General features: G+C 45.2%; 1 protein-coding gene and 1 long non-coding RNA gene across 2 annotated transcripts; one reads left to right on the forward strand and one right to left on the reverse strand.

Annotated features, from left to right (window-relative positions):
- Positions 1–641: 641 nt before the first annotated feature.
- On the reverse strand, positions 642–10,148 carry LOC136939071 (cilia- and flagella-associated protein 100-like). The gene is made up of 14 exons (XM_067231956.1): positions 10,130–10,148; positions 8,095–8,151; positions 7,752–7,855; positions 6,857–7,037; positions 6,587–6,651; positions 5,463–5,626; positions 5,243–5,323; positions 4,975–5,145; positions 4,225–4,276; positions 3,635–3,786; positions 3,262–3,397; positions 2,945–3,147; positions 2,630–2,723; positions 642–752 (listed from the first exon to the last, which is right to left on the reverse strand). The coding sequence occupies exons 1-14, from the start codon at positions 10,146–10,148 to the stop codon at positions 642–644; spliced, it is 1,590 nt and encodes a 529-aa protein (XP_067088057.1).
- A 3,847-nt stretch (positions 10,149–13,995) lies between these two features.
- Positions 13,996–15,645, forward strand: LOC136939073 (uncharacterized). The gene is made up of 4 exons (XR_010875678.1): positions 13,996–14,123; positions 14,213–14,277; positions 15,216–15,310; positions 15,480–15,645. It is a non-coding gene; the product is annotated as an uncharacterized lncRNA (long non-coding RNA).
- Positions 15,646–21,838: the final 6,193 nt, after the last annotated feature.

Genomic DNA, 21,838 nt, shown 5'->3' on the forward strand with positions numbered 1-21,838 from the left:
CTGTGTGTGTGGGTGTGTGTGTTTGGTTGCTCTGTGTGTGTGTTAGGTTGCTCTGTGTGTGTGGGTGTGTGTGTGTGTTTGGTTGCTCTGTGTGTGTGTGTTAGGTTGCTCTGTGTGTGTGGGTGTGTGTGTGTGTGTGTTTGGTTGCTCTGTGTGTGTGTGTGTTAGGTTGCTCTGTGTGTGTGTGTTAGGTTGCTCTGTGTGTGTGGGTGTGTTAGGTTGCTCTGTGTGGGTGTGTGTGTGTGTGTTTGGTTGCTCAACTTGCTTGCCTCCCTCCAGTGATTCTTGAAGAGGCTCCTGGCGCCCCCTGGTGGTGATGACGCCTCACTGACCACATCTCAGCGCATCTGGGGAGCGAGCATGCAACTGTGCCACACAACGCTACCATGATGACAAGAGGCAGAATCCGGTACACACACAGAGTTTATTATTCTGTGGAGAAGGGTGGGGATCTGACCCGCTGAGGACAGAGAGGATGGGGGAGACAGGGTGGAGGTAGAGAGAGGAGGGCCTAGGAGGAGGCAGGGTGGAGGTAGAGAGAGGAGGAGGAGGCAGGGTGGAGGTAGAGAGAGGAGGAGGAGGCAGGGTGGAGGTAGAGAGAGGAGGAGGAGGCAGGGTGGAGGTAGAGAGAGGAGGAGGGCCTAGGAGGAGAAGTTGAGCTGGGACTCTGTCTCCAGGTGTGTGTGCTCCACCTCCACCTGCCGTGCCTCCACACTGACAGGCTGAGACCTTGCCATCAGTTTCCTACCAGTCTGGAGGACACACACACACACACCACACACACACCACACACACAGGTTTGGTTTTCTTTATCCCCACAACTTCTATAGCTATTTTTAGGGTTCGAATTACATTAAGGATTGGTGTGAGGAGGGCTGGGGGAGCATATGTATATGTGTGTGTGTGTGTGTGTGTGTGTAAATGTGTGTATACATACAGTTAGGTCCATAAGTATTTGGACATTGACACAATTTTCATCATTTTGGCTCTGTATACCACCACAATGGATTTGAAATGAAACAATCAAGATGTGCTTTAAGTGCAGACTTTCAGCTTTAATTTCAGGGTATTTACATCCAAATCAGGTGAACGGTGTAGGAATTACAATACATTTTATATGTGGCCCCCCCCTTTTTAAGGGACCAAAAGTAATTGGACAATTGGCTGCTCAGCTGTTCCATGGCCAGGTGTATGTTATTCTCTCAAAAAGGGAGTTCGTTATTTCATTGACAAGGAGCAGATAAAAGGTCTAGAGTTCATTTCAAGTATGGTATTTGTGTTTGGAATCTGTTGCTGTCAACTCTCAATATGAAGTCCAAAGAGCTGTCACCATCAGTGAAGCAAGCCATCGTTAGGCTGAAAAATCAAAACCTATCAGAGAGATAGCAAAAACATTAGGTGTGGCCAAATCAACTGTTTGGTACATTCTTAAAAAGAAAGAACGCACTGGTGAGCTCAGCAACACCAAAAGACCCGGAAGACCACGGAAAACAACTGTGGTGGATGACAGAAGAATTCTTTCCCTGGTGAAGAAAAACCCCTTCACAACAGTTGGCCAGATCAAGAACACTCTCCAGGAGGTAGGCGTATCTGTGTCAAAGTCAACGATTAAGAGAAGACTTCACCAGAGTAAATACAGAGGGTTCACCACAAGATGTAAACCATTGGTGAGTCTCAAAAACAGGAAGACCAGATTAGAGTTTGCCAAAAAACATCTAAAAGAGCCTGTACAGTTCTGGAACAACATCCTATGGACAGATGAGACCAAGATCAACTTGTACCAGAATGATGGGAAGAGAAGAGTATGGAGAAGGGAAGGAACTGCTCATGATCCAAAGCATACCACCTCATCAGTGAAGCATGGTGGAGGTAGTGTTATGGCGTGGGCATGTATGGCTGCCAATGGAACTGGTTCCCTTGTATTTATCGATGATGTGACTGTTGACAAAAGCAGTAGGATGAATTCTGAAGTGTTTCGGGCAATATTATCTGCACAGATTCAGACAAATGCTTCAGAACTCATAGGACGGCGCTTCACAGTGCAGATGGACAATGACCCGAAGCATATTGCGAAAGCAACCAAAGCGTTTTTTAAGGCAAAGAAGTGGAATGTTCTGCAATGGCCAAGTCAATCACCTGACCTAAATCCAATTGAGCATGCATTTCACTTGCTAAAGACAAAACTGAAGGGAAAATGCCCCAAGAACAAGCAGGAACTGAAGACAGTTGCAGTAGAGGCCTGGCAGAGCATCACCAGGGACGAAACCCAGCGTCTGGTGATGTCTATGGGTTCCAGACTTCAGGCTGTTATTGACTGCAAAGGATTTGCAACCAAGTATTAAAAGTGACAATTAGATTTATGATTATGTTAGTTTGTCCAATTATTTTTGGTCCCTTAAAAAGGGGGGGGGGCACATATAAAATGTGTTGTAATTCCTACACCGTTCACCTGATTTGGATGTAAATACCCTGAAATTAAAGCTGAAAGTCTGCACTTAAAGCACATCTTGATTGTTTCATTTCAAATCCATTGTGGTGGTATACAGAGCCAAAATGATGAAAATTGTGTCAATGTCCAAATACTTATGGACCTAACTGTATACTGTATATACACTGAGTGTGTGTGTACCTGTTTCTGGATGTGAGCCTCAGCTCTCAGTAGAGATCTCTTCAGTCTGTTCTCCTGCTGTCGTTTCTGTTCATTCACCTTCTCCTCTCTCAGCCTGGACGCACGCACACACACACACACACGCTCATCACTTTGTTAGATTAAGCAATATCCCCCCTCCTCCCCCTTTGTCTCTCCCCTCTCCTCCCCCTCTCAACCTTCTCCTTAGTCTCCCCCTCTCCTTTCCCCCTGCCCTCTTGCCTCTCTCCCTCTCCCCTGACCCTCCCCAATCCTCATCTGACCCTCTCCTTCTCTCCTCCCTCCTCCTCTCCTCACCGGGCCCTCCTCTCCTTCTCTCGGGTCTTCTCTGCCAGGGTGATCCTGTCTGGCGGGATCATCTCCAGGTTGTCCATGGTGTTGTTCAGAAGCCCCTCGATGCAGGTGAGCATCTGCAGGGTGGAGAGGCTGGCCTCCGTCTCCCCCATGCATGCACGGTACGCCTCCTCCACCTTCCTGCCCACCCTCTCCAGGAGCACATCCTGCAAACCCGCAGCGCCACACGCGCTGTCTGTCAGGGCCGCGCAGCACTGGGGTGCGTTTGATTTGCACCACATGGCGGGATGATGTTAAAGGGAGCTGTGTGTGTGTGTCACCTGGTCCTCAGCCCTGAACTCTCCGAAGCAGAAGAGTCTGGCTCTGAGCTGCAGCTCTGATGTCCTGCCTCTCTCTCTCTGGATGCTGCTGGTCAGAGCCTCCATCTGCTGGCTCAGCTGCTCAGTCTCACACTCCCTGCACACACACACACACGTATGCACACGCACACACGTATTCAGATATACACACAAACATGCTCACATCTTCCTGTGTGTGTCTCACATCTTCCAGTGTGTGTCTCACATCTTCCTGTGTGTGTCTCACATCTTCCTGTGTGTGTGTCTCACATCTTCCTCTGTGTGTGTGTCTCACATCTTCCTGTGTGTGTGTGTGTGTGTGTCTCACATCTTCCTGTGTGTGTTTGTGTCTCACATCTTCCTGTGTGTGTTGTCCCTGACGGAGCGCATCCTCTCCAAGGTCTCCTCGGTGTCGATGCAGTTCTGCACCAGCGTGAGGTTCTGCTGCTCCAGGTCTGACAGCAGCGTCAGCAGCTGCTGGGGATGGGTGAAGTACAGGCCTGGCTCCTACACACACACACACACACACACACACACACACACACATGCTGGGGATGGGTGAAGTATAGGCCTGGCTCCTACACACACACACACACACACACACACATATGCTGGGGATGGGTGAAGTACAGGCCTGGCTCCTACACACACACACACACACACATGCTGGGGATGGGTGAAGTACAGGCCTGGCTCCTACACACACACACACACACACACACACACACATGCTGGGGATGGGTGAAGTATAGGCCTGGCTCCTACACACACACACACACACACACACATGCCCCGACCATTCAAATAATAATGTAATTCTAACCAAAACACTCATTCTAACCCTAAAACCTCCTGAAAAAAAAGCATTTGAAGTTGTGGGAAGTTGTGGGAGGTTAAACAAGACCACACACACACACAAACACACACACACACACAGACACGCACCTCGTACTCCGCCAGCTTGCCTTCATCCATCTTCGGCACCTGCACCTCCTTCCTGGTATCCAAGCAACCAGAGAGACAAACACACATGCATAACTCACACACGACATCACACATAGTAGATTTCAACATCAAGCACATGTTTAGACTACCAGGGCCGTTAGAGACCATGTCTAGACTACCAGGGCTGTTAGAGACCATGTCTAGACTACCAGGGCTGTTAAAGACCATGTCTAGACTACCAGGGCTGTTAAAGACCATGTCTAGACTACCAGGGCTGTTAGAGACCATGTCTGACTTCACCGTCAACAACAACACAAAACGGTCAAACAGGAAATGAAAGGTCCGCTCACGTCTTGACGTTTTGCCTCCGAGGGTTCTTGGGGTCAGACATGAGAGGTGACGAGCTCTCCTGACCTGAGGGGAGGGTTGTGTGTGTGTGTGTGTGTGTGTGTGTGTGTGTGTGTGTGTAAAAGAGCATATATGTGTGGGAGTGTGTGTGTATGTGTGTGTTGGAGGGAGGAGGACATGGTTACACACATGTAATTGATTCTGTCGTTCATTCATTAACTAGATCCCCTATCCATCCACCCCTCTCTCCATCCACCCCTCCACCCCTCTCTCCATCCATCCTTCCACCCCTCTCTCCATCCACCCCTCTCTCCATCCACCAAACCACCCTCTCTCCACCCATCTACCATCCACCCACCCACTTCTACACCCCTCCACCCCTCTCCTAAGTGCAGGGAGGACCTACGTCTCCCAGGCCTGGTGTGGTCCTGGTCTGCGCCCCTCCCCTCCTGGTCCTGGTCTGAGGCCCGGGTGCCTCCCTGCCTCTGCTGCCACGCCGGGGGGGACAGGCGCAGCAGGAACTTCCGGTACACCTCATACTCCCTCAGGGTCTCCTCGCTCCGGAAGATGTGGCTGTGGAGAGGCGCACACATACACACACATAGGAACAAAACACACACGCACTAAGAAATACACATTGAGAAAAACACACACAGTGAAAAACACACACCTTTTTATGGCCACCATCTTGCTGGTGATCGTCTTGATCTCAGACATCTTCTCTAACTTGTTCCTCGTCGCCTGTTCCGCTCTGAAGAACCCAGGAGAGAGAGGGAGGAGGAGGGATGGGTACAGAGGAAAAGAAGGAAAGATGGGGAGGGAGAGAAGGAAGGATGAATAGATGAATACCATCACGACAAACAAACACAACGTCTGTAATCTCTGTTTACGTTTTGATGGCCTGTACTGAGTTCCTGTCGTTCTCCTTGAGGAAAACGTCAAACAGGGAGACGTCCTGATCCAGAGTCCTCTCTGCCTGGACTACCCTCCTCTCCTCCTCCTCAGCAACATCCAGCAGCTGCTGAATCACCTGCTGCTTCACCTCCAGCCCATACTGGGGGGAGGGGAGGAGGGGAGGGAAGGGGGGGAGGGGAGGGAGGGGAGGGGAGGGGGAGGAGGAAGGGGGAGGGGGGGGAGAGAGGGAGGGGAGGGAGGAGGAGGAGGAGGAGGAGAGAGTAGAGAAGCAGGAATGAAAAGAGAGAGGAGGTAATACATCAGGTAATACTCCTAGTAACACTCCAGGTACTGTCTCTAGTAACACTCTGGGCATGAAGGCCTACTCTCTCCCTATTTATCCGTCGACATAAGCGCGTGTTGTTCCCTGACAGCCTATCCTGATGTCATTACGAGAAGGCTTTCAATTCAGATCTTTATTTCCAAACAACTTGTTTCCCAGGCCGAGGGGAGAGACGCCAGCGTGTGTGTGAGAAGGTTCTGGAACAGAGAGGCTTCTGTAACAGGCCGGCAGCAGCTTAGCTCAGGGAAACTCTGGGCAAATATAAACGAGGCCTTAGAGTGGAACTCTGTGTGTGTGTGTGTGTAAACCCTGTGTATGGGTGTGTAAACCCTGTGTGTGTGGGTGTGTAAATCCTGTGTGTGTGTGTTTGTGTGTGAACATGAACCATGCCTGTGTGCCATGCCACCAATAACAACAACCCCTATTTTTCCACTTACCTCATTTCAGAGACGCTTCATAAAACTGCTGTTCTGTTGTGATGAACTCAGAGCTGGAGAGGAACACTACACACACATGATGTCTGTGTGTGTGTGTGTGCGTGCGTGTGTGCCTGAGTGTGTGCGTGCGTGTGCGTGTATAGTAGATTATACTGTCTGACACCAGGGATCAACAACATGGGCAGACTGACGTCTGAGTGTGCTTTGGTGTGTATGTGAGTGTGTGTGTACATGTGTGTGTTTGTGTTTGTATGTGTGTGTGTGTGTGTTAGTATGTGTGTGTGTTTGTATGTGTGCTCAGGTAGGTGTGTGTGTGTTTGGGACTCATGTCATGTCTCACCCGTATCAGGAACATCTCCTTCTTCTTCCCAATGTAGGAGACCATGTTGTCCTTGTCACTGTGGTCTGGATAGAGACAACAGAGAACAGCTCAGTCATTTACACTTTTAATCAACACATGAGTACAGCAGATAATCAAGGATCAGAAGTGCACGGGCGGATTGACCGACAGATATGTGTGTGTTTGTATGCATATGTGTGTGTTTGTGTTCAATTGTGTGTGCGAATGCATATGTGTGTGTGTATGCATGTTGCCAGACCCCAGACTCACAATGGGTGGAAGCCTTCCTCCAATCAGGGGACTCCCTAGCAGCGCGGGCAGTCTGGGCGACGGGCAGCTCGTCTGATTGGCTGAGACTTAGCTCTCTGCGTAGCGCCGCCCTGCTGGCCTGGATCCTGCCTGCGAACGTCAGCTTGTCCTGGACCCCCTTCTGTTGCTCCCGCTCACGCTCCTGAGAGAGAGAGAGAGAGAGAGAGAGAGAGAGAGAGAGAGAGAGAGAGAGAGAGAGAGAGAGTGTGTGGGTGTGTGGTTGTGCATGTGTGTGTGACAATGTGATCATGTGAGGCTTCACTCTCTATACCAGTAGACCTACACTCCCCCCCTCTACATCTCTGGTAGTCCTGCAGAACCTACCACCCCCTCTACATCTCTGGTAGTCCTGCTGAACCTACCACCCCCTCTACATCTCTGGTAGTCCTGCAGAACCTACCAGCCCCTCTACATCTCTGGTAGTCCTGCAGAACCTACCAGCCCCTCTACATCTCTGGTAGTCCTGCAGAACCTACCACCCCCTCTACATCTCTGGTAGTCCTGCAGAACCTACCACCCCCTCTACATCTCTGGTAGTCCTGCAGAACCTACCACCCCCTCTACATCTCTGGCAGTCCTGCAGAACCTACCACCCCCTCTACATCTCTGGTAGTCCTGCAGAACCTACCACCCCCTCTACATCTCTGGTAGTCCTGCAGAACCTACCAGCCCCTCTACATCTCTGGTAGTCCTGCAGAACCTACCACCCCCTCTACATCTCTGGTAGTCCTGCAGAACCTACCACCCCCTCTACATCTCTGGCAGTCCTGCAGAACCTACCACCCCCTCTACATCTCTGGTAGTCCTGCAGAACCTACCAGCCCCTCTACATCTCTGGTAGTCCTGCAGAACCTACCTGGCTCCGGAGCTCCCGGTCCTGGGTGCTGAGGAGGAAGCTGTTGGCGGCCGGGAGGCTGAACGGGTTTCTAATCTCTGGAAGCCTCACCTCTCTGAAACGCTCTGAGGAAAATTTGTTTTCATTAATTACGAATTAATCAAACAATTATTTGAACGTGCGGAATTACTATGGCAAATTAAGACGAATTGAAACAGAAGCACTCTTAGCCTACTGATTACCGTAATGAAAATGAAAACCCCCTCCTTGGCCAGTGTAATTTAACGTAACACTTTTATGATATTAAACTTTTCCGTTAGAAGTAGGCCTAGCTATAGTAAAATGAAAGCAGAAGGGATTGTACCGGAGACTGGGCTGGTGTCACTAACGGAGGATACCCGTTTGAAAGCGGTGCGTTTCCCTGCGGACAAAACAGCACCAAAACCACAATGGTTATGAAATAAATGCCAGACAGCTTTCGCTGGGAAATATCATTAACACAGCACTAGTAACACGCGGGGCATTGTCATAAAATGCGCCAATTAAATTGAGATGAAATTAAAGGCCTCCCAGCGGGCACCTTGATATCAATTTGAGGTCCAATATTAGTCAAGACTTGATCAAGATGCTGTATAACATAATTTAAAATTAAATTTGTATGGCAATTTATTCCAATGGTAGGTGGGTGAAAATAGGAAACTAATCCCACACAGAAATTGGTTGCATGTATATGTAGGCCAATATGTTTGAAGTCCGATTGACATAAATTCATCTTGTTATTTTAGACGTAGAAATTGATGTAATACAGACATCACATTGACATCAATGATGAGTATGTTTACTTAGGATTATATAATATAATACTATTATATTTATACATTTATATTAATCGTCAGCTTAATGAAGTTGAAATAGCATTTTTTATAGCTTATTGTCATGAGTATCTGGCAGTTTTCAGAAATACATCGGTGATTGGACGGCAATGTAGGCTACCACAATTGTTCCCAAATGTGAAGCTGGAAAGTGTTAATTAGTGTTAAATTTATAGTCGGTCTAATGTTTCACAGTGAAAAAACATTGATATTTGATGTCTGAAAAACAAAAACTACAATTTTTTTTTTACTACTAATGATTTCCTTTTGGCAGTTCAACAGATCTAGACACAATGCCCATTTAATGAGGATTTCTCTGCTGTTTAAAACCACACCTGTAGATGGCGCTGTGTTAGTAGCTTCTGGTTATGACAAGGTAAAGTGTGAGCCGCGAGAATCCACGGACCCAAAGGAACGACCCAACGTCAACGGAAAATATTTTCACATCGTGAACTGTGTTCAGCTCATCATCTTTTAATCAGGTGGTTAAATGTGCTGACATCTCATGAAATGTAAAACATTAGTTAAACTTCGAAGAACGTGTGTTTTAATGAAACATTTAGCTACTATTTCTGGTACTTTTTGTGTATGCTATAGCTCTAATCTCCCGCCAGTGAAAGCTAATGTAGCCTGAATAATGCTACTAGTAGGCCAGTTGAAGCTGTGTAAAAAGGAGTAGCGTCATATGTCCGTTTGCCACAGTAATGTCGATGTAATTCGGAAAAAGTGCAATTGAATAGACAAAAACTACGCTACAAACGCTTTAGTAGTAGCCAGTAACATTAGCATGGTAGTATTGCTATGAGTATAATGCTAGGTCACTTAGCGTTAGCTAAGCTAGCTAGCTAGCCTACAGTTTTGGAAAAATAACTTGCACTGTGGAGACTTTTGGAAATATTTGAAACTCAGTCTAGAATGGGTTAAGTGTATGGTTTTTAAATGTCAAAGAGGTAAATGTTAATTTTACGTTCGTTGAACTAATAACTTATAAATAGGCAGGTCCCATGATTTTACGGTACTTTACACATAAGCATGCAGAATGCATTGTAGCACTCAAAATAATCTAAAATGGCGGAAAGATCTCCGCCATTTTAGATAATTTTCAGTTTCAAGCAACGCTGTCTTAACTGGCCAGTCGTTATGTATCAGCTTGATCCTGAATTCAAAATTACAGCACTTGACAGACTGTTATACGTTTTTCATGACGTAAATCAACAAATAGTTTAATAAATGAAATAAATGAATTTAAATAATACAAATTATTAACAAATATTTGGAAATAAAAATAAATTAGTTATATAAGAAAAAATATTCCATAAAATGAAATATTAGTAGATTAATAATAAACTGAGCTTTAAAAACAAGTTTGCTTTTTGGCAGCTATACTTTGTGTGATGGCATACCACCGAAACTGGCGGAAACGTCATGCTGAAGTGCTGGCTCTTGCAGCTGATGATTCAAATAGCAGTGATGCAGATGTGTTGCTGAGGGCTCAGTCCAGTGAGGATGAAACTGTGTGTTTGTCACCTTCAGCTGATGCCAACATCTCGTATTACGACTCTGATGTATTAGTGCTGTCTTCTGAAACTGACTGAGGTTGCTGACAATCTGTCTGAGGATTCTGCAGAGGAAACTGCTCCTGATCTGGTTGATGAAGTTGCATCTTGGGCAGTTACCAACAAATGCAAGCAGTCTGCACTAAATGAACTATTAGAAATTCTAAGGCGCCAAGGACATCGCCTCCCCAAGGATGCCAGAACACTGCTGAAGACCCCTAAAAGAGTGGCAACAGTTGAAATGTGTGGTGGACAATATTTTTTACATTTAGTCATTTTAGCAGACGCTCTTATCCAGAGCGACTTACAGTAAGTACAGGGACATTCCCCCGAGGCAAGTAGGGTGAAGTGCCTTGCCCAAGGACACAACGTCAGTTGGCATGACCGGGAATCGAACTGGCAACCTTCGGATTACTAGTCCGACTCCCTCACCGCTCAGCCACCTGACTCCCCAATATGCTTTTTTTGGTATTACATCTGGCATTTTGAAAGTTTTAGCCCAGTGCCCTGATTTCCATGAAGATCGCATAGACATGTGCATCAACATTGATGGTATTCCACTGTTTAAATCATCAAATATGCAGACGTGGCCAATCCTGTGCAATTTCCATGCTTTTGCACCCTTTATTGTGGCACTCTATTGTGGAAAGGCAAAACCCAGCCCAGTTCAAGATTACCTGTCTGATTTTCTTCAGGAGTTGCAGCAACTTAAGCAAGATGGCATAGTCCATGGAGAGAAAAGTGACTTCAAGTGACTCAAGTGACTCAAGTGAAAAGTGACTTCAAGTGACTGTAAAAGCCTTCATTTGTGATGCACCAGCCAGATCATTCCTGAAGTGTATAAAGAATCACAATAGCTACTTCGCTTGTGAGCGCTGCACAGTTAGAGGCACATATGTGGGACGAGTTGTTCTCGGTGCTACAGCACCTGGTGTTGTTGCAAGGTCTGAAGCAGAATTTGGTAGACTACAAAGACCACCAAATTGAAAAATCCCCACTGACCCTAGCTGGGATTCCATGCATTCGACCATTTGCATTGGACTACATGCACTTGGTGTGTTTGGGTGTAGTTAGGAGAATGCTTCACTACATGAAGGGAGGACCCAACACATGCAGACTATCTTTTCAGAAAAGGAGTGAGATTTCGGATAAACTCATGGCATGGAATGGAGAACTTCCTAGTGAGTTTGCCCGGCAGCCTAGGAGTTTACTGGAATTGGACAGGTGGAAGGCTACAGAACTCAGACAGTTTCTGCTTTATACTGGACCAGTGGTTCTGAGAAGAGTGGTTTCACGTGCTGTATACAATCACTTTCTTTCCTTGATGGGTTGCGGTGTCAATACTGTTGAATTCTGATGATGCAGAGCGTGAGGAACACTTGGACTATGTCAGAGAGGTACTCATGTACTATGTGAGGAAGTGTGAGGATATATATGGAAACACCTTCACTGTGTACAATGTGCACTCACTAACTCACTTAGCAGATGATGTAGAACACTTCAGATGTTCACTGAATGATGTTTAATGCTTTCCATTTGAGAACTACCTGCAGACTCTAAAGAAAATGGTCAGACAATCTCGCAATCCTATAGCCCAGGTTGCCAAACGTCTAGCAGAACTAGAACATTCTACAAAATGTAGGCCTTTTACCAAAGAGAGCTTTACTCGCATCTCCACAAGACCACGAGATTGTTGTTTCATCCTTCAGAACAAGGACTTTGTATTTGTGAAGGAAATACGCGAAGAAGGCACCTTGGTTTGTGATGTCCTACGCCAATACCACACAGAGAGTTTCTTCAATGATCCTTGTGATTCTAAACTGCTCAACATCGTCCGTGTTAGTGACATGAGCAGAACTAGACGTCGACTGATCAGCAAACAACAGTTGCATCGTAAAGTTGTCTGTCTGCAAGCCAACCCTGGTGAAGCTGACACAGGGTATATTTTGTTCCCCATGCTGCATCATATAGAACGCAAGTAACTGAATTGTAAGTATGTTACTAAAATTAATGTTCCTCAGGGCTTTTCCAATAACTATCATTGTCAGGGTGTGCAGGTTGTATACAATTATTGAGTGTGGAGGGGAAAATGCTACCGTTATGTGGATTGAGAGCAACAGTTGCCTAAAGTTAGTTGTTGTAGTTGCCTGAATCTCTGCATATTTTGTTATGGTTGTTGTTCAGGTCTCATGATGTGGGTCAGGGCAGTTTGGACAGAGCCAAAGGGAGAAGAAGAGGGAGTCATCCCGGAGGTTTGGGTGAAGGATAACATGGTTTACTGGCCAACAGGAGCTAATGTAACCAAAGCAGCCGAAGAAATGCCACAACCAGCAAGCAGCTGGCAAAAGTTTCCACTGCTGAAAATCAAAATCAACTCAAGTAAGTTTTACATAAATAATTTAAGCTAAATCTGGGTTTTTCTACTACTCAAATCAAGTTAGTTATTATAAGCCTGCTTGTTCCATTTACTTCAGAGAAGCGAGAAGAGTGTGAAGCATTCGACCAAACAACAACTGCAGAGCTAAGTGAGGAAGAATGCACTCCTGTTAGGAGGGTGAAGAAGAAAACATACCCAGGGTTTATCTTAGGTATACAATAACTGCACATTGTGGCAGGCCCATAGTTTCTGGTGCTGGATAAAAGTATATGTTGTGACACTATGCATTGTGGTAATACTGTTGTTTCTCTTCTTACACAGATGAGGATGAAAGCAGCTCAGATGGTGCTGGAACCGGATGTGGCAATGTGCAGAAACCATGTGTGGAAGCACAGTCACAACACAGTAAGCAAACTGTTAAGTATCATAACTTTTATATATATATTTTATCTGAAAGTGCTTAATGCGATCCATCCTTGCCAAAACCACCAAGGGTTCAACAAAAGAGACTTAGATCTAAGTCCCACAGTCTCCTACACATCCCTCAAACTACACCGAAAAGATCACACACTCAGCACAAAAGTTCCAGCTCTCCATTCCACAGCACTCCGCGCCAGAGATCCCACACACCGCGCCAGAGATCCCACACACCGCGCCAGAGATGCCACACACCGCGCCAGAGATCCCACACACCGTGCCAGAGGTCCCACACACCGCGCCAGAGGTCCCACACACCGCGCCAGAGATCCCACACACCGCGCCAGAGATCCCACACACCGCGCCAGAGATCCAACACACCGCGCCAGAGATCCCACACACCGCGCCAGAGATCCCACACACCGCGCCAGAGATCCCACACACCGCGCCAGAGGTCCCACACACCGCGCCAGAGATCCCACACACCGCGCCAGAGATCCCACACACCGCGCCAGAGATCCCACACACCGCGCCAGAGGTCCCACACACCGCGCCAGAGATCCCACACACCGCGCCAGAGATCCCACACACCGCGCCAGAGATCCAACACACCGCGCCAGAGATCTCACACACCGCGCCAGATATCCTACACACCGCGCCAGAGATCTCACACAACGCGCCAGAGATCCCACACACCGCGCCAGAGATCCCACACACCGCGCCAGAGATCCCACACACCGCGCCAGAGATCCCACACACCGCGCCAGAGATCTCACACACCGCGCCAGAGATCCCGCTCTCCTCACCACAGCTCTACACACCAGCACTCCCAGTCTACTCATCAGTGGTCCCACACTCCACATAGGGGAAACCAGCACAAAGAGGGTGGTGAACCATTCCCATTAGATAATGGAAGTTAGTATACCTCCTTATTTTACTAACAGTGGTGTTTTTGCAAATGGGACTTATGTTCATTTTCATTCCGATTTGCCTTTCAGAGTTCCAAAGACGGGTCCTCTATCTGCTGGCCGATATTTGTGAAAAGCTGTCCCAGGTGGGCCAAAACTGTGAGCCCCCAGACTCTCAGTTCCACCTGGTGAAGATGAACAGCAGGCGTGAGCTCAAGAATCTGGAAGGGCAACTGGCTGATAAAGGAAAGAAAAATCTCATGGTCAGTTTAACTATGCCAGGCCAATAGTAATACTGTTCCTATCATATTCAGTGTTTTCTGTGTTCCTGATAGGTATTTTTTATTATCAGATGTCTCAGTTGGTCAAGATTGGGGGTGCAGATCTTGAGGACTGTGTGAAGAATATGATGAAAAGGTAAATTAATCCATAATATAGTTTCTCTCAGTCACTTTGGTGCCTTTCTCATATCAGAATTTAAAATGTCAAAACTTCACATCTAGTCACATCATAAAAGCTCTGTTGAATAGTCACATTTAGGTATTAAGTAATTGCCTGAGTCATTATATGAAGTATTGAATAAGTTGTCATATGCAGTTTGTCTTTAATAATTTTTCAATTTCTATTACACATTAATGAATTGCTGTTTTGTAAATCAGTATACTCTTCTTGTATGACAATTAATTACATGATCTGCCGACAAACTGCAGTACAAACTTAACTGTAAAATCAACTGTTCATTCAAATGGCACTGACTTGTTGATTGGCATAAGTACTTGCTTTTGAGACATAAAGTAAGCATTTTACAAAGCATTGTGTGGGGCAGTTTGTACTGATTGGATCGAGCAATGTACTTAACCCTTGTGCTGCCTTCGGGTCACATGACCCAAAGGCTCATAATGAACCATCCGTTGTGTTTACCCAATTTTACCCAATACAAAAAAAATAAAAATAATTTTCTTTTAACCTTCGCAATGTGGGGGGTCTGAGACAGCCCAACGGTTAAAAGAAAATGCTTCACTTTGTTTTTGTATGCGGTAAAGTTGTCGCAATACGATGGTGGGTCAGAATGACTGATGGGTCAGAATGACCCTAAGAGAATACAAGGAAGGCCATTGGACACAGAGTCCAAAATTCATAAACACGAAACACGAAAATTTCGGACTCAGTGTGCAAAGGCCTTTACTGTTGTGCAAACGTTAATGATAATTTGAGAAATGCACCAAAGTGAAGAAACTAAGACAGTCGTCCTCTGCTTGAAGGCTCCGCCGCTCCGGTCACTTAATTGTATTGTTCATTCAGCTTAACCAATATTGGTTTCTGATTTCAGTTGATTGTTGTTTTTCCTTTTACAGAGTTCTTACAAACAAGTTGATGGCTATGATGAACATGGATGGCACAGGGCCAAAGAAAGCCTTTGGCAAAACAAGGCTTTGCCAAGTTATAATAGGTAATTGTGTAATACTTCATCACTTCGAGTATGGTTTTATCTGGATCCATTCTGTCCAACCTCTGAGATGCTCAGCTTGAGTGTATGTACCAGTGATGGTTTCTGAAAATGTATTCTTTACATTCTAATGTCCTAAAATTCTAATAAATGTTGCTCCATCTTCATTCAGGTGCTGTACAGCAGTCAAAACCAGCATCGTCAGAGGTGGATATAAAAAATCATATGAAGAACTATCTCCGGTCTGCTCCCGACAGATATGGGGGTATGGGACGCCAAAAGGGCCAGACAGCAGTCGATCTTTGTTCAGGATCAGAATGAGTATTTGACAAAATCCAGCCTACATTTGTACTTTTAAATTTGAAGCTGATGAATAAAACTTTTCTTAAATTTGATTAAGTTTGAGTTATTTTTTGGTTGTCGAGAATAGGTGTGTGGATGTCAAATGGACATCATGTTTTTGACATCAGTTTGATTTGCATATTTGACCTATTGTTTGATGTCAATGTTGGATCTAAATTTAATGTATTTTCAACATCAGTGTTTGAATGTAAAATGGACATCAAGTTTTTGACATCAACTTGATTTGCATATTTGACCATTTTTTTTACGCCAATGTTTGATGTAAATTTTATGTATTTTCAACATCAATTGCCCACTGGGCTATATAAAGTTAAAATTAAACTGAACACAACGGCAAATTTAACTGGAAAATGCGACTTATCCTTTACGCCTTCGCTGTTTGACCGTTGTAATCTTTTCTATACCATTTTAGATTGACACAATCACTCGGCAAACATGTCGACTACAGATCTTACTGTTGGTTGGAGGCGGAAGGGCCTCTCTGGTGTCCGAGGACGCCGCGGTATCTGTCAGCGACATCTCTTGGACAGATAGAGCTAACTCTGTAGGCTAAACGAGTTGACCTGACGCTATTGAGTACCTTAATGAGAAGTTAGAAATGTGTTGACACTTCAGAACTTGAAGGTAGTGTAGGCCTATCACAATTTTACTAATTTGCATCATGAATGAATATATAGTGAAGAATTTCCTAAACCAATTGCGGTTGCTCTAATCTTACCAAACGACGTATTTCTCTGTTAAGGTATAGGTGTATACACATAAATAAATCTATACATTTAGTTAATTATCAAAAATACCGATGTTCTGATATTTTACAAGATGGCACAACAGTGACCCGTTCAACTGTATTTCAATCGTGACAAAGCGAGATGACAAGGACGTCATAATGATTATTGTACAACTTCAAAGTAAACAGTGGGGTACGTCATCAACCAATAGATGGCAGTGCACATGCCTGTGTGTCCTCGCCAGGTTTTCTCTCGCTGTAGATGATTAGGTTAGATAAATGAAATCCTGTCTGCCTAGTCAACATGACCCTCTGTCTCTCCACACCAGCTCTGTGAGGCGAGGTCCATTCTTAAACGCGTAAACTTCCAAGAACGCGTGTAGGAATGTATGAAAAACCTCTCACATTTCCGACTGTTTTTAAATCTGTAAGAGACATAAAATCTATAAAATCAGATAGAAGTGTCTGCTGTATTAATAATTTGTCAGATGTGAAATTCAATTGAAGTAGCCTATAGCCGTTTCCTCAGCCTCCAAAGATCTGTGGATTTAAACTACTGGTGTGCTTTTTATACCTTACAAAGTTTTGATTCTGTGTTTTATTCCCAAACATTTAGCAGTGTTTATAATCAAAAATATGAAACTAGTCAGTTTAGGTAAATGCAAAACTGGAACAGGTTTTGGGTAGGGAGGGATGGTGCGGGGGTGGAATGGGAATGTGCCATGCTTGTATTGTTTGGTTGAACATAATAAAAAGTGAGATGTTCGAAAACATGAAACTCCAGCAGTAGATCTGTTTTCCTCTGAGTGAGGGTCAAGAGCAAGCGACAGGTCAGTGATGTTGACCACAGGGGAGAGTTGACCTCTGACCTCTGGCCTGTTTATTATGGACTAAACAAACCCGAAAGAGGGAAAACTGTGTTTGTAGCAGAGTGTGTCTGTGTGTGTGTGTAGAAGTGTGTGTGTGTGTGTTTGTAGCAGTGTGTGTATGTTAAGGGGAATGTGTAAGTATTTGTAGTTAGTTGTGTGTGTGACTGTATGTAGTAGTGGTGTGTGTGACTATCTCCTTTGGACTCAAACTTTCATTCATCCTTTGCTCTCCCCTTTCCTATGTCTCCAATCCACCAATCCTTGGTGGCCAGAAAGACAGGCGACCAATCACGAGTGAGCCAAACCCAGGAGCCCTCCCACAGGGAAGTGTTGGTGTCGTTAACGAGGCCCAGGCGCTGCCTGTGCATGTGGGTAAAAGGTGAGGTGTAATCCACTCAGGAGGATGAGGCTAGACTGTGTATCAAAAACCACTAAGCTGTCTGTTCAGTGCATTAAATTAGCGCGAGGGGGAGATGGAGAGGAGGGAGGGAAGAGGAGGAGAGAGGAGAAAGGATGAGAGAGAGAGAGGGAGGGAAGAGGAGGGAGAAAAATACGATATAAGGATGGAGGGACTAGCTTTTGAAGAAAAGGGGATTTGGGAAGGGAAGGAGGGGGATAGGCAGTGGGGAGGGAGAGGGAGGGTTACATGTTTACATGTGCATCAGAGAGAGTGTGTTCTGTTATTGTACCAAGGCTAGAAGAAAATGTAAATGACCATCACCACCCTAACTCAACTGATGTACAAACAAGGTGTGTGGCATGTATGCTGTTTGAAGTGCAGTAAATCTACATAGTTAAAAGGTTGTAACAGCTTTAATAGCGTGTCCTGGAGAAAACCTTTGCGCCTTTGTAGAGACGGGGTTATGGAGGTAATTTCCATGATTTTCACAGTAGATTTATGCCATAGTATCTCACCAAAAAACAACAGGACTATTGACCAGAATCAGGAGCATCCATTTGGGTAAAGAAATCCTGTTTCATCCCAGGATGTAAACAACCTGGGAACCTGCACAGGACTGCAGGCGATGTAAACCCACTGTGGGAAGATTTTCGAACTCTTGATATCTCCCGATGTAGCTGAAAAGGCAGTTTGGAACCTTCTTTCTGGACAGAGTTGTATGTTTGAGGAACCCTCTGGTGTTCTTTTATGGTTCTATGCACAAGTTGTTGTTGTTGTTGTTGATTTAAGACATGTCCAGTCCCTACACTGCCCAGGAAGTGTCAATCCTCAGGTCATTTATGTCCCGGCCTATAAATATATGGTACTGTTTGTTAGCTCTCCTCTGCCAAACACACTTGCTGGATAACTTCAGAAAACAAACCTCCTTTAGTCCCACTCCTCCCCTCCCTTCCTCCTCCATAATGAGATAATGTTTGTAGTTGTGACGCATAACAAGGTAATTCTTGGCCGAGCATAAAACAAGATAATTTTACAGAGAAGAGAAGGAGCAGTGTGTTTAACTAGACTAACGTCTTATTCGGATATCTAGCCAATCTGTAGACCTCCTTACAGAGCGCCTATTGCGAGGTCCCTAATCTGACATATTTAATCTGAGAGACGTAGGTAGCGCCGAGAAAACCTGGCGTGTTGTTCCACACCGATCATTAGTGTTACCTCAGTTTGGAATTAACCCCAAAGGCGGGTCGATCATTTAAGGACCATAGTCCCACAGACTAAATGTACTTCAATCAACAAACAAACAAAACAAACAAAAATATATTTATGTATATATAGGCTATTTATTTATTTTGTTGTAGATTTTTTTTTTTTTATTATGTTAAGACTACATTCATGAGTTGAAAAAACACAACACCAACACAGCTATTTAAATTGGTGTGCTGGACATTGTTGTGTAGGGCAGCGGCAACTTCATACATATCCAATATGTAAATCTTTATGTAAACTTTAAAAAACATTACCTGAAGTGTTTACAATGAAAAACATAGTCTCCATTACGTTCCAGCCGCGAGAGGACCAGAGAACTTCATGTTGCTCTCCCTGGCCCACTACACACGCGCTCCAGTCAGCCAGCCCATTGACGACAAACACACGACCAGCCTCCATATACAGGGAACCAATGACGATCGAGAGAGTAGCCAAGCCTTCATGAGCCAACCCACATATGTGACTGTTAAAACCAACCCTGCTCCAATCATGTGACTCCAAAATCGGTTACAACCATCTCTTACTTACTACCATAGAGGAGCGTGTTCCGAGCCGCGAGCGCTCGGTCCTTGCAATGCGAAGATCGTCTCTTTGGTTTATGTATCCATAACCTCTCCACAGAGCAGACGCAAACACGATACGCGACAGAAGGGAATTTATATATATATATATATCTTGATAGACTTGAAAAGAGGTAAGTGGGATTCTAACGAGGAATACTTTTTTCCTATTTGCAAAAAAGACGGTTATTGGGGTTTAGCGTGCGCTCATTGACAGCTGCGCTTGCTTCCTCGGTTCCTTACGCGACAACATGTTTTCTTGAAGATCTGAGCGCATACTCTGCATTCTGATCCGAGTTGCAATTCTGAACAAGCTAGCTAGGGACTCCTTAGGGTGTCATGAAGGCAGGGGAGGAACGACAGAAATGAGCAAACTTTACATTACATTCAGGACCGTATAGCTACTATGTGCATAATATAGGCTTGACTTACAGTTTGTGCAAAATATCACGAAGTGAATCTTTTATAATAAAATTGTTTCCCACCGAGGGACAAGAATGCATAAACAGTTGTTGGCAAAACTCCACTGAAGTTTCCATATGTTTATCAGAGAGATAGTTTAACCTTGGCCGTTTTTAACCGTTATCGTATTTTCCCTGCCACTGTAGAAAGTAGGCAAGAATGTTGACGTGTAGCTACGGTTTAACAAGCTCGACCAAAGTAATCGTGTGAAGCCGTTATTAATAAGCGCATGTTAACGCTTTTTGTAAATCCAGTTATCGGTTAGGGTTATTCCCGGTCAGTTCATCGAGGTTATACGGGAGGGGGCGCGCGACTATACCGATTTCATAAGCGTCATACTTCCATTATCGCTATTGCACTGTAATTGTGATGAGCTATAATCATAGCGGATATTGGATTGTTGCATTAGATATTAATGGCATGCATTGATGCCCATACACACAATATCGACACTGAATTGAAGAAGTTGAGATAGAGTGATGTTCTCAGTAGCCGAAAATAAAGATCGTTAATCCAATATACATTTATTAAATTACTCAAATTGAAATACCCTTTAGTCAAAAATGACTAAATGACTAAATGTAAATATGATGTCAATTACTTTGCCTTTGACAAGTCATGTCAGACACCGTTGATACTACAGCGGTTGTAGGCTACGTGAATTAGATCAACTAGTTACAATTAATTAATAGTTGGCAAACGTGATTATTAATAACTGTTGGTATAGGCTACTAAAACTACATTTTCTTGTTCATCTATTTTTGCCCTTGGCGCACCTTGCCTCTGGCAGACGCAGTCAAACCGCATGTGAACTTGCTGTGGAAACATGATCTTGAAATTCCACCTTCGTTGCACGTGGTTAACTTTGCCCCGAGGCTGCTGCACCTAGTTCTTTGCACGAGGCGGAAAAACTCTCCAGTCGAAATGTACTGTAAATGTGTAGGTCCGGAATCTGACCAACAACACCAAGAACTCTTATTACAATGACTTTTTACTTCAGCTTAATATAGATAGTAGGCCTAACCTATTTAAATACTAATAAATAAACACTTAAAAATAAAATCATATATCAAATAAATAGAACCCAGTAAAATACTTATTTTAAGGTTCCAAACAGCACCATCCTGTTACCAGCTGAAATGTTTTATTTTCAGCTTGTGAGTGAAGGGAAGATCAGTATGTAATCAGTGCTTGGTGGGCTTCTGGTGTTTCTTAACACCTCAAACCCTTCAGGTTAAAGCTAAACCCTAAGTTAAACCTTCACCTGTATAATCAGCGTTCTAGGGATAGTCATTGGCTGCCATAGGCAACAGGTTGCTTTAACGGAGAGATTAATAAACCACTGACAAACAAATAGATGTCTTCTTTATTTCTCTGTAAAAAGACAAAAAAGTTTTGGCTCCTAAACAGTCTTCCGTCTTCACCCTAGCAACAGTCTCCGGCCAGTGTTTGAATACCACCCCAGTGGACGGAGCGCAGAGCCCTGATTGGCTCAGCTCAGGGATGGTGGATCACCTGTCTCCAGGCGAGGAGACCTTCCTGTTCCCGGCGGACAACCTCCGTTCGAACAGCGTCGCCATGGTGACGGACGGCGGCCTGTCCTTCTACCACGACCACCTCCAACCCTTGTCGTCGTCAGCGGCGACGCTCTCGTCCTTGTTCTCCCTGGAGGACGACGACCTGAGCAACTCCTCCTGCCCCAGCTCCTGCCCCTCCTGCCCCAGCCCGGAGTGCCTCAGGCTGGGCTCCAGCTCCTGCAGCAGAGGGGGCACCACCAGCAGCCTTGGAGGGGGGGGCCAGGAAGGGCTCCTCGACCTCCTCCTCTCCCAGGCCTCGCTAGGGGATGGTGGGGGCGCCTGTGGCAGGGGAGCCCCAGTTCCCTCC

This window comes from Osmerus mordax, unplaced genomic scaffold (assembly GCF_038355195.1).
Source record: "Osmerus mordax isolate fOsmMor3 unplaced genomic scaffold, fOsmMor3.pri Scaffold_104, whole genome shotgun sequence".
Lineage (NCBI taxonomy): Eukaryota > Metazoa > Chordata > Actinopteri > Osmeriformes > Osmeridae > Osmerus > Osmerus mordax.